Source organism: Ursus americanus, chromosome 10 (genome assembly GCF_024610735.1).
Source record: "Ursus americanus isolate L20-20 chromosome 10, mUrsAme1.1.p, whole genome shotgun sequence".
In the NCBI taxonomy this organism is placed as follows: Eukaryota; Metazoa; Chordata; class Mammalia; order Carnivora; family Ursidae; genus Ursus; species Ursus americanus.
Window position 1 is genome coordinate 15,001,606 of NC_142136.1, and position 15,184 is coordinate 15,016,789.

Genomic DNA, 15,184 nt, shown 5'->3' on the forward strand with positions numbered 1-15,184 from the left:
TAAAAGTTTTTTATTATATTATGTTAGTCACCATACAGTACATCCCTGGTTTCTGATGTAAAGTTCCACGATTCATTAGTTGCGTATAACGCCCAGTGCACCATGCAATACGTGCCCTCCTTACTACCCATCACCAGCCTATCCCATTCCCCCACCCCCCTCCCCTCTGAGGCCCTCAGTTTGTTTCTCAGAGTCCATAGTCTCTCATGCTTCATTCCCCCTTCTGATTAGCCCCCCCCCTTTCTTTATCCCTTTCTTCCCCTACCGGTCATCCTAGTTCTTATGTTCCATAGATGAGAGAAATCATATGATAATTGTCTTTCTCTGCTTGACTTATTTCACTTAGCGTTATCTCCTCCAGTGCCGTCCTTCTGATAGTTTTAATTTCTGGGTTTGGACAAACATTCTTATAGTTGGCGACTACTGCTGAGGTCTATAATCTCAATTTAAACTATCCTTCTTTGTACCCTCTGCCTTTTGCTTAAAAGATAATTCCAAGTATTGATTGAAAAGGAAACCTCCTCATTTTGGTTTTTACCATGCTCTGCTAAACTCTCCCTTCTTCAATACACCCTTCACTCTTAGCAGTTGATTTTCTAATATTTGGAAGTTATATATGGAAATGAATCCAATATGATCTCTTGAAGAATAGATTGAACTGTGTAACTGTAAAGCTGAACTTTTCTTTAACATGAGTACTTCGAATTTTCTTAACCCTAAATCTCTTTATCTTAGATTTTTTAAAAAAGATTTTTATTCATTTATTTGAGAGAGTGCACACGAGCATAGAGGGAGAGGGAGAGTCTCTGCTGAGCGGAGAGCCTGATGCAGGGCTTAGTCCCAGGACCCTGAGATCATGACTTGAACAGAAGGCAGATGCTTGACTGAGCCACGCAGGTGCCCCTTTATCTTAGAATTTATAGAATGTTCAGGAATACAACTTCTGATTAGCGTGATTTTTGCTTTATCCTTTTCCCTTGTGTTGGATTCTGTGCTGTCATGCACACCTCCATGTGTCTTTTACAGTAGAGGTGCTTTGCTGTCCCTATTTAGCTAGGGACAGGTAATGCATGCTTCAGATAGAAAACTCGAACTTTATCACTGTGGCCCACAATCCCGTTCTCATTTACTCATTGTTTTTGTTGGTGTTAAACTTGAGCTCTGATTGCAGAGCTTGACCACCGACAGCAGTCTTTTTGCCCCTAGTGACCTTATAATGTGAAGTGCTTTCTTGCTTCATGAGCATTACTGAGATTCCTTCCTTATCACATGAGCATAGAGAGATTATTGGAGATTTCAAATTACTTATTAGCGAAGGGTCCCTGACATGCCGTGTACTTATGCTGCCACCTTGTGGGGGTTAGTGAAATAGAAGATTAAAACTAAGGGTCGCCTGGATGGCGCAGTCTTTAAGCGTCTGCCTTCAGCTCAGGGCGTGATCCCGGCGTTATGGGATCGAGCCCCACAGCAGGCTCCTCCTCTATGAGCCTGCCTCTTCCTCTCCCACTCCCCCTGCTTGTGTTCCCTCTCTTGCTGGCTGTCTCTATCTCTGTCAAATAAATAAATAAAATCTTAAAAAAAAATAATGTAAACTTTAAAAAATCTCCCATACTAAAGTAATACAAATCAAAACCAGCATGAGATACCAGCTCACACCACTCAGAATGGCTAAAATTAACAAGTCAGGAAATGACAGATGTTGGCGAGGATGTGGAGAAAGGGGAGCCCTCTTACCCTGCTGGTGGGAATGCGAGCTGGTGCAGCCACTCTGGAAGAGAGTACGGAGGTTCCTCAAAAAGTTAAAAATAGAGCTACTCTATGCCCAGCAATTACACTAGTAGGTATTTATCCAAAGGATACGAACATAGTGATCCGAAGGGACATCTGCACCCCAATGTTTATAGCAGCAATGTCCACAATAGCCAAACTATGGAAAGAGCCTAGATGTCCATCAGCTGATGAATGGATAAAGAAGATGTGGTGTTTACACAATGGAATATTACTCAGCCATCAAAAAGAATGAGATCTTGCCATTTGCAACTACATGGATGGAACTACGGGGTATTATGCTAAGTGAAATAATCCAGTCAGAGAAAGACAAATACCATATGGTTTTGCTCATATGTGAAATTTAAGAAACAAAACATATGAACATAGGGGAAGGGAAGAAAAAAGATTAAAAAACCAAGATGGAGGCAAACCATAAGAGACTCTTAGCTTAGGGAACAAACTGAGGGCTGCTGGAGGGGAGGTGGATGGGGAATGCGGTCATTGGGTGGTGGGCATTAAGGAGGGCACGCGATGTAGTGAACACTGGGCTTTATACGCTACTGATGAATCACTAAATCCTACCCCTGAAACGAATAATACAGTATATGTTAACTAAATTGAATTTAAATAAAAAAAATTTAATTGTGACAAAAAAGCCCTTCCCATACTGAATATTCTGTCAGCTATATTCTTTTAATGTCACCGTGTGCTAAGAAATTTCCATTTCAGTAGGGTGCCTTGTCATTTCTTTTTTTTTTCTTTTTCTTTTTTTTTTTTTTTAAGATTTTATTTATTTATTTGACAGAGATAGAGACAGCCAGCGAGAGAGGGAACACAAGCAGGGGGAGTGGGAGAGGAAGAAGCAGGCTCATAGTGGAGGAGCCTGATGTGGGGCTCGATCCCACAACGCCGGGATCACGCCCTGAGCTGAAGGCAGACGCTTAACCGCTGTGCCACCCAGGCGCCCCCGTGCCTTGTCATTTTTACCGCTTAAATTCTGTGAGTGTCTAGAACTGGGGTCATAATGCAAATCCGGTAAGGGAACAGGTCTTCCGAAAGGCAGCTAAACCCCAGAGAAATAGAGTTGAATGAAAAGGACTCCAGGACACAGTATCTTCAAATAGGAAGGAGACAGATGTGGGTTATGTCATGTATCAGTGACTATGATTTTATTTTCTTTTTGAGGTAATTTGTGTTACTTTATTGAAATGGGCATATTTTTTAAACTTTGCTTTGTAGGCGTCAGAAACCCCAACCCTACAAGGCCTTTCCTTTACTGTGAGACCCGGGGAATTGTTAGCTGTGATCGGACCGGTGGGAGCAGGAAAGGTAAGTCCTAATATTATGTCTTGTGACAGCTCACTGCCACGCCACGTCTCGTGTGACGTTCTTGAGGTTGGGCCATGTGTCACACAGTTTTGACTTGCGTATATCTAGAATGCATTTCTCAACAGCGGTTCCATGGAGCTTCAGTTCTGCAAGCAGGTTGCACGGCCAGATCAATTCGGTCAGTGTGTTTTGTGTTTTTTCTTGGTGCTTCAAGTTGCACAGTTTGGAAATGCTTGTCTGGGAGTTGGGTATCTCAGTGAGGGAAATTCTTTGTGCCACCACGCGCGTGGCGCTGTGCTGGGAGCAAAAGATACACATGTAAGAAGGCTGGGACTCCTCTGCCCTCAAGAAGCAGCCAGGTCGTGGGGCAGGACAGATACGCCGGAGATTACTTCAGCTCAGCGTTAGGGGCATTCGGATAGCGGTAGGCACAGACACACCACGCCTGTAATTCATGAAAGACTTGAAGGAAGTGTGCGTGCTGCACGATTACTTACGATGGATTTTTTTCTCTTTGCAAACCTGACTCACTTCAGAGTTGCTGATGCATTGGATCGATGAGTTACAGCCTTCGCCTGGGCTCAGGGCCACCGGTGTCAAACCTCAGACTTAGAAAGTGCATATCGTGCCAGCCTTCTCTGTTGAGAATGGTCAACACTCATAGTCTTTGGGGGGAAACGCCCCTGGGCAGAGCAGGCTGGGATACTCTCTTTTGTGGGTATTCACCTGTTCGATTGCGCCTTCGGGGCCGTACTGTGTGGTAGTGAAAGGGAAGGAGCCCTGGGGTGTCTCGGGGCCCCGGGGCCGGGGCAGGCAGTGAATGGCGTGGCCGGTTCTGTGCTGAGCGCTGCTATGCACACGTGCTTGTTTACCCTCTGTTTCAGTCCTCACTGTTAAGTGCCGTTCTGGGGGAGCTGCCCCGGAGCCACGGGCTGGTCAGCGTGCATGGAAGGATCGCCTACGTTTCTCAGCAGCCCTGGGTGTTTTCAGGAACTGTGAGGAGTAACATTTTATTTGGGAAGAAATATGAAAAGGAACGATATGAAAAAGTAATAAAGGCTTGTGCTTTGAAAAAGGTAAGGACTTTGGAGTTACATGTAACTTGAATGTCAGATGATAAAAGTGTTGGTTTAAACTATGGGGTTTACGTCCTTTTTTATGTTTGGAAGATCTTTGGACATTATTTAACACTTCAAGGGGGTCTTGTGGGCGAAGGCACCGTATTTATCTGCCCGTGTACCCTGCTGTGTTAATCCTGATGTGAGGATGACAGTCGCAGGATGCTTTTTTTGTTGTGGGAAGTTTTATTCACTTTTTTTTTTTTTAAAAAGTGATTTATTTAGAGAGCATGAACAAGGGGGAGGGGCAGAGGGAGAGGGAGAACCTCAAGCAGACTCCACGCGGAGCACAGAGCCTGACTTGGGACTGGATCCCATGACCCTGAGATCCTGACCTGAGCCGAAATCAAGAGCCAGTCACTTAACCGACTGAGCCACCTAGGTGCCCCGAGTTTTATTCACTTTTAACTTTTTAAAGGGACAATTACAACAATTTGCAAAAGCAGAGAGAGTCATGTAATCACCCCTCATGTACCCATCCCCCAGCGTCAGCCACACTCTGCTGGGGGTGAATCTGTCTGCCTGGCGCCCCTGCTCTCTGCCTTCCCACCCACACCCCGAATTCTGATGCAGAACGTAGACCTCATGTAGTTCATCTGCAGGTCATTCCTTAGGCATCTCTAAAAGGTAAGAATTCCTTTGAAAAGAAACCATGTTATCATCTTTGAAAAATGACCACGATTCCTTAATATCAGCGTTCTCGTCCAAGTTTACGTTTTGTGAATTATCTCAGGAGGGGATCTCGTCAGCCGTTGATTTGAATCAGACTCCATGTAAGGTCTGTTCTTTGCACTTGGTTGATTGATCTCCTGGGTCCCTTTCAGTCCATAGGTCTCCTCTTCACTTGATTTTTCACGTGTGATTTATTATTTAAAGAAAAGGAAATACTTTAAAATTTCGTTTGAATACTACATCATTTCACAAGGGGAGGGATTGTTTTCAGAAATGACATTGTTTTGCAGAAAATGGCAAGATGAATTGTTTAATTGTGCTTGGGATTTAAGTAAAATGGATGAATGCATGATGAAAACGGAACTTACCTGATGGGAGAATATAATTTAGCAAAAAAAAAAAAAAAAAAGGAAAAAAGCACATACTGATACCCTGTGACTCCCTTTGGGTTATAAAAATCAGTGGATAATAGCGTTAAAGGGCTCTCCCCGGGGTCTGTTCAATGCGGTCTGGACATCTGACTGTTCCTTTATGCTGTGCGGAAAAGGCTGGGACAGACTTTTAACGGGAGGGTATTGAAGGCTCCAAGCCAGCTTTGTGAGGAAATAGTAATTTTGCTTCAACAGTGGCTTGGACATCATAGATTTTATCAGGTGAGTAGCATTTTATGATGTGGACAAAACATAATTGCCTGTTTAATGGGCTTCTATTTCTTTCCCCTGGGTCATTGTTAATGAGAGGTGGTGTGTTTCCAGAAATGACATCAAGTTAGCAGTGATGGGCTGGATTTTTGTAAGTGGCACGTCCTGTATAGGAAGACGGAGAAAGCAGATGTGAAACAGTAGTAATAACTCCCGTTTATCCTGAGTCCGTGCGCTGATCATTTTTCTGCCTGTCTTCCCTGCACGCAGACACACGTGCACACAAAGGTATATGAGTTTTTCATCTTTTACCAGGGCCTTTGATGGCACTGTCCTCATTTTACAGTTGCTAAAACTAGGGCAAGGAGGAGTCTCGTCAGTGCAGTGGCTGCCGGGAGTGAGTGGCCAAAGAGGCCAGCGTGTGGTCCCCGTACCTTCGTGTTGTCCACTTCTGAAGATTTCAACCCTAAGTGGGTACTAGAAGCTGAGGGTTTTCCTTCTCATACTTACACCTCTGCCTTTTCCATTCCTAAGCCACTAGGTAGCCCTGGTCACGGTAATGACCCTTTAAATACGGGTGGCTGTGCATGTCCAGGAGGAAGGACTTTTTTTAAAAAAGATTTTATTTATATGAGAGAGAGCACTAGAGTGGAGAGGGTCAGAGGGAGAAGCAGGCTCCCTGCTTGGCAGGGGGGGGGACTCGAGCAGAACTCGATCCTGGGACTCCAGGATCATGACCTGAGCTGAAGGCAGTCGCTTAACCGACTGAGCCACCCGGGCGCCCCAGGAGGAAGAATTTCTAAGAGTAATAGATAAGTACCAACAATCTATATGGCCAGTAACATTCAGACAGATACCCATGCGCCCAAATCATGAACAGCATTTTCACACACAATAGAAAAGTAAACCTTTTGCCTGAATTTGCCTCCTAACACTGAGCCAGTTGCAAATGCTATGTTTGACATTGACCCCTAACATGACAAGATAAATTATATTCAATTGCCTAAGAGGCTAAGGGAGCATTCCTGAAAAGAAGGGAATTAAATTTATTTGTAGCCTGAATAGATGCCACTTTTTAAATAATGAGTAAATTATATGTATATAATTTTTTAAAAAAGATTTATTTATTTGAGAGTAAGAGGGAGAGAGAGACAGCAGGAGCAGGGGGTGGGGTGGAGGGAGAAGCAGACTCCCCGCTGAGCAGGGAGCCCAACGCGGGGCTCAGTCCCAGGACCCCGAGATCATGACCTGAGCCAAAGGCAGACGCTTAACCGACTGAGCCACGCAGGCGCCCCAGAAACCATTTCTGAAATAAAATGGGAAGATAAGAAGTAATCACACTGAGCAACATCGATTTGGGCTGATGACCTAGTCAAAGTGACCTTGTAGTGAGTTATAGAACATATAGATGTTTCTTAGGATGAGAGGCAATGATGATCTTGCAGCACCTGATTGCTAGAGACATCACAAGCATTCGATAAATGTTAGAATCATGTGGAAGAGATAGTAGCTCTTAATTTTAAGAGCAGCCAATTTTGGGTAGAATCACATCGGAAAAATGTGACATGTTAGGAAGAAGGCATTTGAGTCTGTAACTTCCATTATTTGAGTTGATAATTGTGTAGGTGCCCTAACACATTACATAAATTACCAATAAAAATACTGTTTTAACATAAATGATGTATCATGTGACATTCGCATATTGTACCACTTGAAGACTTTTGAGCATTTTTAGGCAATACATATTTGAAGGTATAGCATTGATAAATTCAAGTTTAATATTTTCCCACATAGATCCCTTGAATTTATAAGCCCCTCTGGGGTGCTCACAGGCTTATAGTTTCTTTTCACGTTTACTACATTTCTGCCAACTTGGACATTTTCTTTTCTTTTCTTTTTTTTTTAAAGATTTTATTTATTTATTAGACAGAGATAGAGACAGCCAGTGAGAGAGGGAACACAAGCAGGGGGAGTGGGAGAGGAAGAAGCAGGCTCATAGCGGAGGAGCCTGATGTGGGGCTCGATCCCAGACCGCTGGGATCACGGCCTGAGCCGAAGGCAGTCGCTTAACCGCCGTGCCACCCAGGCGCCCCTGGACATTTTCTTTTCTGATCACCTTGACGGTTATAGAATAAGTATGGTTTTATCTTCAGTTTTTTATCTCTCAGTTGGGATAACTTTTACTCACCTATGACTTAATAGGAAATAAGTGAGTACATAAGGGATATATGAGGCTAATCAAAATATGGAGAATGAGTTATTGATACTTCTGTGTGTGTAGATATAGAGATCAAGTCTTAGCTAATTTTGATATTTTAAGTTCACTTTATTATTTTTTAAAGATTTATTTATTTATTTGACAGCGTGAGGGCGAGCGTGCACAAGCAGGGGGAGTGGCAGGCTCCCTGATGAGCAGGGAACTCAGTGCGGGACTGGATCCCAGGACCCCGAGATCACAACCCAAGCCAAGGGCAGATGCTTAACTGACTGAGACACCCAGGCGCCCTCACTTTCTATTTTAAATACACTTTTTTTTATTTTAAAGATTTTATTTATTATTCATTTGAAAGAGAGAGGGCACACACAAGCAGGGGGAGCAGCAGAGGGAGAGGGAGGAACAGACTCCCTGCTAAGCAGGGAGCCCAACGCAGGGCTCCATCCCAGGACCCTGGGGTCATGACTGAGCCAAAGGCAGATGCTTAACCAACCTTGAGCCACCCAGGCGCCCTAAATTCACTTCTGAATGTACTTTTCAGTAACCATTTGGGGCAGCATGATGAGGCAGGAAGAATAAAAGGCTACGTACGAATTGAGAGGAGGTCTGTTCAGATTCCCCCCATTCCTTTTAAGAGCTGACAGTCCTTAGACCATTATATAACCTGGTCTCAGTTTCCTCACCTGTGAAACGGGGCTAATACTTTGCAGCTTGTGAAGATTAGAGATCATCGTTATCAGGCATCCAGGCGTGCCAGGCTTGGGGCATCAGTCTTACCATCAAGGAGCTGGGGAGGTAAGCTGTGCACACGTGTACAGATTATGATGCGGAATAAGGTGGGCCCTTTGTGAGAAATACCAAGTCTTGGGAATCCCCTAAAAGAAGGATGACTTGTGATTTGGGAAACTCGGGGATGGTTTCATGGAAGAGAGTATTTGAGCTGGGCCTGGAAGGGTGGGTGGGGTACTGACAGGCCACGGTAGGAAGGCCAATCATGACTGGAGGCTTGGATCTCCTGCTGTTTGACTCTGGGATCAGCCTTCCTTGGGCCCAGGCCTCACAGCTGACTGCCATAAGCCGTCACCAGTCTGCTCAGGGGTATTTCTCCTGAAGTCTCCACCGTCACCAAAGGGCTGCTGTAGTTTTCTGGCTTGGTGGCATCCAGGCAGCAGAGCCATTTCTTGGCTTTCCCTCTGGTCTCTGTGTCTGCTTTTTAGTGAAAACCATTACAGATAAAATAGTAGGTTAAATGTGACTGAGATGTAACTAATGTTAGAATACCTTCTGCTCATTGGGAAGATTTGGAAATTCATGCTCAACTCAGGCTCTTCCCTTTAACCAAACCAGAAAATTGTGGCTAGGAAAGTAGCCTGACTCAGATTTTTACTTTATATTCTTTGAAATGTTTTTTCTCTCTGAGGCTTGTCCATAAATAGTTTGCAGAGTCAACAACACACTCAAAGTCCCACTACTGGGCTCTGAGCGATTCCATGCCTTATTCCCTAACTGCTAAGAGCAAGGATGGATTTGAAGTGCCTTCTGTAGAGAGTGGTTCAGATTGCTTTGCTAGAGCCTGGTGCTATTTCGAGGAGGAAAACAAAGCCACATAAAATCAAGGCTTAAAAACTAAGAACACTTTGCAAGGACTCTCAGCAGTGGATCGGATGCCAAGTAAACTGTGTGCATGTGGGTGGGCGGGGGAAGGCCGGGAGCCTGTTTCAGAACGGCCTGTTGTTTTTCATGGAAACCAAAAGGGAGAGATGGTGAATTCTGAGCGCAGCAAGGAAGTAATGGGAAATAATGGATTTTCATGTTTGAGCAATTGCTGCCTTTCATTGATTGCCGTCCAGTGGAGCTCTGAGCATGCAGGGAGTTCTGTGTGCCTCTGGGGGCCCTCAGGGTGTGGGTGAGGGTGGAGACACTCTCCGTCGCTTCTGTGTTCGGTGGCGTGCTTTGCGTGTTATAATTCACACTGTGAATGAGGTCCCATTGTGGGTTTGATCCGAAAATATGTATCTGTCACTAAGAGCGAGTTACAGTTGATGCGTGTCCTTCTCCTGTGTATAGACGGTGTCTGTCCACGTGTTTGATTGTTACAGCACCCTTGAGCTTCGCCATTCTTGTCTCTGCACATTGTGTCGAAGAGGAAAAAGAGGCTTTAGTGAGGTCAGAGGAGTTGCTTGTCCTGGACATTCCAACATGCTTTCTCCCCAGATTGGCCAAAGTAGAGACCAGGGGATGAGGGCTCATTTGTAGAAAGGTGTTGCCGTGTATTCTAGGTCGATGCTTGAGAGGTGTGGTCGATAACCAACACCCTCCCGCAAACTCTGCTGGTCTCTGCCAGGAGCTTCAGAGCCTTGGGTAGAACTTGGTAGATTCTCACATCTTCATGTCCTAGTTTATTCTTTACAGCTTTGCGTGTTAGCTGGCTTGCATGGAATGAACAGCTCCTTCGTTCACTGGATTAGATCGGTGTCCCTCGAACACACTGTTACCTCCCTTCTGTTTTTCCTGCCCAGAGTGTTCTCTTTGCTCGTGTTTCTTGTACAAATCTCGTCTTTCACTCTATCACCATGCCTTAAATGTGAAGGCAAGGGTCAGCTGTTAACCTTTCTGCAAGGGTGAGGGGCTGAGGCCGAGATCAGCAAACTGGCCAGTTAAGACACACTTCTTCTTCGAGAAACTAAGTCCCAGGGCTTCCCAAGCTATGGGTGAGCTGCCAGCTCTCATAAGTAGCCCTGGCACCGATGTCCAGACTCGCACATCTAGCTGCAACCTGACGTCCTCAGTGGGCATCTCGGCTTGCCCATAATAACCAAGATCTCAGTTTGCACCCACTGTCTCCGCAGCTCCGTAAGTGGTGAGGCTGTTCTTGCCCTTTCTCACGTGGAGGACAGGACAGTACATCGTTCCATCTCCACCACCACAACCGACACCCGTTCATCAGCAGGTCTCACAGGCTCCACCTTTGAATTTTCTCTGGAACGTGCCCACTGCTCTCTGAGTCTACTGCCCCCTCTCTGGTTCTAGCCACTGTCTTCGCTCACCTACGTTAATGCAGTCCCGTCCTCATGTGCGCCCTGCTTCACTCTTTTTCCCTAATAACTATGTTCCACAGAGAGACAAGAGGGATTTCTGAAAAACCTAAGCCAGGTCACGTCCTCCTCCCTACAACCCCTCTCCATTTCACTGGGGGTGAAACCCATGGCCTTCCCTTCTTATCTCTGCCCTTGGTCTCCCCATTCTTTACTCATTCTCTCCAGCTCTGCTGGCCTCCCTGCTAGTTCTTGAACACGTTGGGCACGTGCCATTTGCACTTGCTCGTTTCTGCACGTGGAACATGTTTTGGGTCCATGCAGGCGCCCTCGTCTGTCTGTAAAAGCCCCTCCACTCAGAGCCCTTCCTGACCCCCATGTAGGATTTTTTTCCCTGTCCCTTTGTCCCCCGAGCTGGCTTATTATTTTTTCTTAGTACTTAGGACTTGTCCTCATGCTAATTTTTCATATTGTCAGTCTCCCTCTATGGAAACTCAAGGAATTTTGTCTTTTTTTACTACCAAATTCATTGTGCCCAGAACAATGCCAGACATCTGGTTAATGTTCGGTAAACATCAGTTAAGATGGTGAAATGCACAAACACTCTGGGAAAAGCTGCAAAATGAAAGCAAAAAGCCCTGAGTTTTCTTGGAAAGGTTCAAGGTTACCATTTAGTCACTTGGAATATATCTATCACTATTGATCACATACATGTATGAAGAACCAGTACTGAAAGTTTCGGATGACAGGAGAACACATTTGAAATCTTCCCCCCCCCCCCTTTCTGTCTCCATGCAGGATTTGCAGCTTTTGGAGGACGGAGATTTAACCGTGATAGGCGATCGGGGAGCCACGCTGAGCGGAGGGCAGAAGGCCCGGGTCAACCTCGCAAGGTACCCACAGTTTGGTTGCACGTGCTCCGTGCGCTGCTCCCAGGGGTGGCTGAGCCGAGACCGCCTGCTGCGTGGCGGGGGGCAAGCGCCACGTTATTCCATTGGCCCTCGGAGTGAACGCGCCCCGAGTTGCTGAAGGCTGTCACGACTGGAACATGAGCTCCAGGGAGCCTGGGTGTTCCCCCGTCTGATGTCGTCTTCTGTTTTCTAGAGCGGTGTATCAGGACGCAGATATCTACCTCCTGGACGATCCTCTCAGTGCGGTAGATGCAGAAGTCGGCAGGCACTTGTTTGAACTGTGAGTTGGCCCGTGTTGGTCGTTTCTGTGTTCTCAGAACCCTGTAGAGTTTGGGGAAAGGTGCTCGGGGAAGCCGGGGTGCTTTGGAAGACTCCACTTCTGCTGTGGTGTCCCTCCTTCTCCTCCCTTCCCTCCACGGAAGATCTGTTTTAGAGAAAACAAGGAACACCCAGCTGGTGCTCGCTGTGTGTGGTGTGAGTGGAGGACATGCTTTAGGGGGTGAAGAAACGGATGGCAGGTGTCCCCTTGCTGCTTACCGTTGATCACCAAGACACTGTTGGTGGGATAAGAAAGTGGATGTGCAGTTTTTAAATTGAAGAATGGGACTTGGTAACATGACACTTGGCTCCCAGTTCTTTTCCTTCATCATTTTTGTTGCTGGCACGTTAGAAGTGCAGTTTTTTCATACCAACATAGCGCTTCTGTGGCGTGGCGTGGCTCCTTCGTGCTATTTACCCTGTAGGTCAGGAAATACTTGGTAAAGTCTAGAATTTAAGAACGACTTACTCCAGGGGCACCTGGGTGGCTCAGTCGTTAAACATCTGTCTTCGGCTCAGGTCATGATCCCAGCATTCTCAGATCGAGCCCCACATCAGGCTCTTCCGCTGTGAGCCTGCTTCTCCCTCTCCCACTCCCCCTGCTGGTGTTCCCTCTCTCTCTGTGTCTCTCTCTGTCCAATAAACGAATAAAATCTTAAAAAAAATAAAAGAATGACTTACTCCGTATCACAGTATGGCTTCCTGGATTCTTATTAGAATTAATACGTAAGACCCCCACATGTAGGGTTAACTTGAATTTGAAACTAGATATCTAGAATCTAGCTCACCTGCTGACTCTTACTTTGTGTTCCTGGAATTTGTTTTCATTGGATCTTGCTTTGTCACCACACAACTGAAGAAGGACAGCTCTGAATCTTTTCTGTACAGACTGTAACCTAACATATGTGACTCGTGCTCCTCGTGGAATCCAGGCTGCCATATTTGGAAGCATCATGAATGTGCTCTTGCTAAAATGGCATCCACGTCTACCCCATAGTTACCTTACTGTTGTTCACCTTGTCAAAGCCCGTGAGCGCTTTCCATGCACTTCCTGAAGCCTTAATGTGCGCACTGAGGTTGATATTCTTGCAAATGGTGTTGCACAAAACATCTTCATTTACAGAGGAGGACTGAAACAGCAGAGAGAGATTTTCTCCCAGTCCTGGAGGCTGAAATCCCAGATCAGCGTGTTGGCGCCTTGGTTTCTCCTGAGACCTCTCTCCTTGGCTGGCTGGTGGCTGCCTTCCTACCGTGTCCTCACATGGCCTTGCCTCTGTGCACGTGCACTGGTGGTGGCTTTCTCCTTATGTCCTCTCTCTCTCTCTCTCTCTTTTTTTTAAGATGTATTTGAGAGAGAGCGTGTGTATGCATGATTTGGGGGGAGGGGCAGAGGGAGAGAATCTCAAGCAGACTCCCCACTGAGCATGGAGCCCAAAGTGGGGCTCAGTCTCACAACCCCTGAGATCATGACCTGAGCCAAAATCAAGAGTCAGGCGCTTAACTGACTGAGCCCCCCAGATGCCCCATCTCCGTATGTCCTAATCTCTTCTAAGGATACAGGACAGGTTGGGTAAGGGCCCACCATCAAGGCCTCATTTTTTAACTTAATTTCCTCTTTAGAGGTCCAGTCACCAAATTCTAAATTACTGGGGATTAAGGCATCAACATGTGAATTTTGGGGGTGGGATAGGGAGACACAATCATTTAAGTAGCAAAGTAAAGGGATTTTAACAGAGTTAGCAGCGTGAGGCAGCTCTGGGTTGGGGATACTAGGAGCCTGGGACTCAGTGTCCCCTCAGTGTGGGTTCCTAACATGACTACCCGCCTCCCCCGCCCCAAGTGTGTATGTATGAAGTACTTAGATTTGGGGTGACAACAAGTTCTGGAGATAGGTCGGGGTGATGGTTGCACCACAGTGCGAGTGTCCATAATGCCATTGAGATATATGCTTACAAATAGTTAAAACAGTAAATGTTGTACAAATTTTACCACAGTTTAAAGAGAAAGTGTATAGCAGCAGTGAATATTTGAGAACTCGGAGAGCCAAGCAGCTGATACTTGACATGGCCTCCAGCTCTTTGATCTGACCCCCTTGCTTGTCCCTTCCTAGTCATGACTTGATGAATTTTCCCTCAGGGAAGTGCCTTGTGGCTTGTGACTGAGTTCAGTGATAGGGCCCAGTGCTGTGCCTGAGATTCCCTGCCCCGCACCCTTGGTGGCATCAGGAGCAGCCCAGCCTCACTATCTCTAGAGCCTCACCCTGAAGTCAAGAATGTGTGTCGCCCCATCCTGGGTGGGTCTGCAAGTTCTCCATCGCTCCAAGAACAGAGTCCACTGGCCGTTGCGTTTGGGTCACTTGGGAGGAGAGAAGGCGTTCTCATTGCTGAGTATTTGTATGTTTATCACGGAAGCTCCCCCAAGTTCTTCTTTGAACACGGGAGGTGTTTATAAAGTCCTCTCGGGTTTAATGGCTTTGGATATACACTTGATAGAAGCAAGCTTGTTAAAATTGTTGTTTGCTAATCAGAACCACGTTCTTTGGGGAAACTTAGGGCAGGGAGCACGAATGCAATTTAGGAAATCACTCAGCAGCAGCTGGAGAATGTTCTCAACGAGCTAGAAAATTGGACTGAACAATATGCTATGAAAGATGGCGGTTGTGTTGAGCTCAGTAATGTGAAGTGTTTTGTATTAAAAGTGAATGAATTACACTTCTACTCACCATTAACAGTTTACTTCAGTCGTGAATATACATCCAAGGTTATTAAGGTTTGCGAGTTTTACAACTATATGTTGTAAACGTTTACGTGGATTTTGTCACATGCAGAAGGTCGGAGGCCCTTAGGTGAACGGGTTTCAGTCTAACCTGTTTTGGCTGTGGAGCCTGTCCTACTATAGAAAGCCCCCTCCCCCAGGCCCCCTACTTCCTGCATAATCAGTTCTCTGAGTCTGTCCTTACTGGATCTCCCCACACTGCCGCCTGCTCTGTTCACCTTTGCTGTTTCAGGCCTTCACAGACCCCCTTCATGTGCAGGGTGCAGCTCCACGGCCTCAAACGCCGAGCAAGGTTCTTTGCCCTCTGCCCCATCCCCCATTCCAGCATATCCCCACCCTGTGCCCTTCTGTCTTCCCACAGCCTGTGGTGCACTGTACTTGGTCACTGTCGAGTTCTCCC

The 15,184-nt window shown here is 46.1% G+C and overlaps 1 protein-coding gene across 4 annotated transcripts in view; it reads left to right on the plus strand.

Annotated features, from left to right (window-relative positions):
* ABCC4 (ATP binding cassette subfamily C member 4 (PEL blood group)) overlaps positions 1–15,184 on the plus strand; it is a 235,102-nt gene that overhangs the window by 87,884 nt on the left and 132,034 nt on the right. For all 4 annotated transcript variants that reach the window (XM_087865049.1, XM_045810951.2, XM_087865048.1 and 1 more), the window contains exons 10-13: positions 3,010–3,099; positions 3,984–4,175; positions 11,579–11,673; positions 11,885–11,971. In XM_087865049.1, the coding sequence (XP_087721175.1) occupies positions 3,010–3,099; positions 3,984–4,175; positions 11,579–11,673; positions 11,885–11,971 (464 nt within the window). The remainder of the gene's footprint in view (positions 1–3,009; positions 3,100–3,983; positions 4,176–11,578; positions 11,674–11,884; positions 11,972–15,184) is intronic.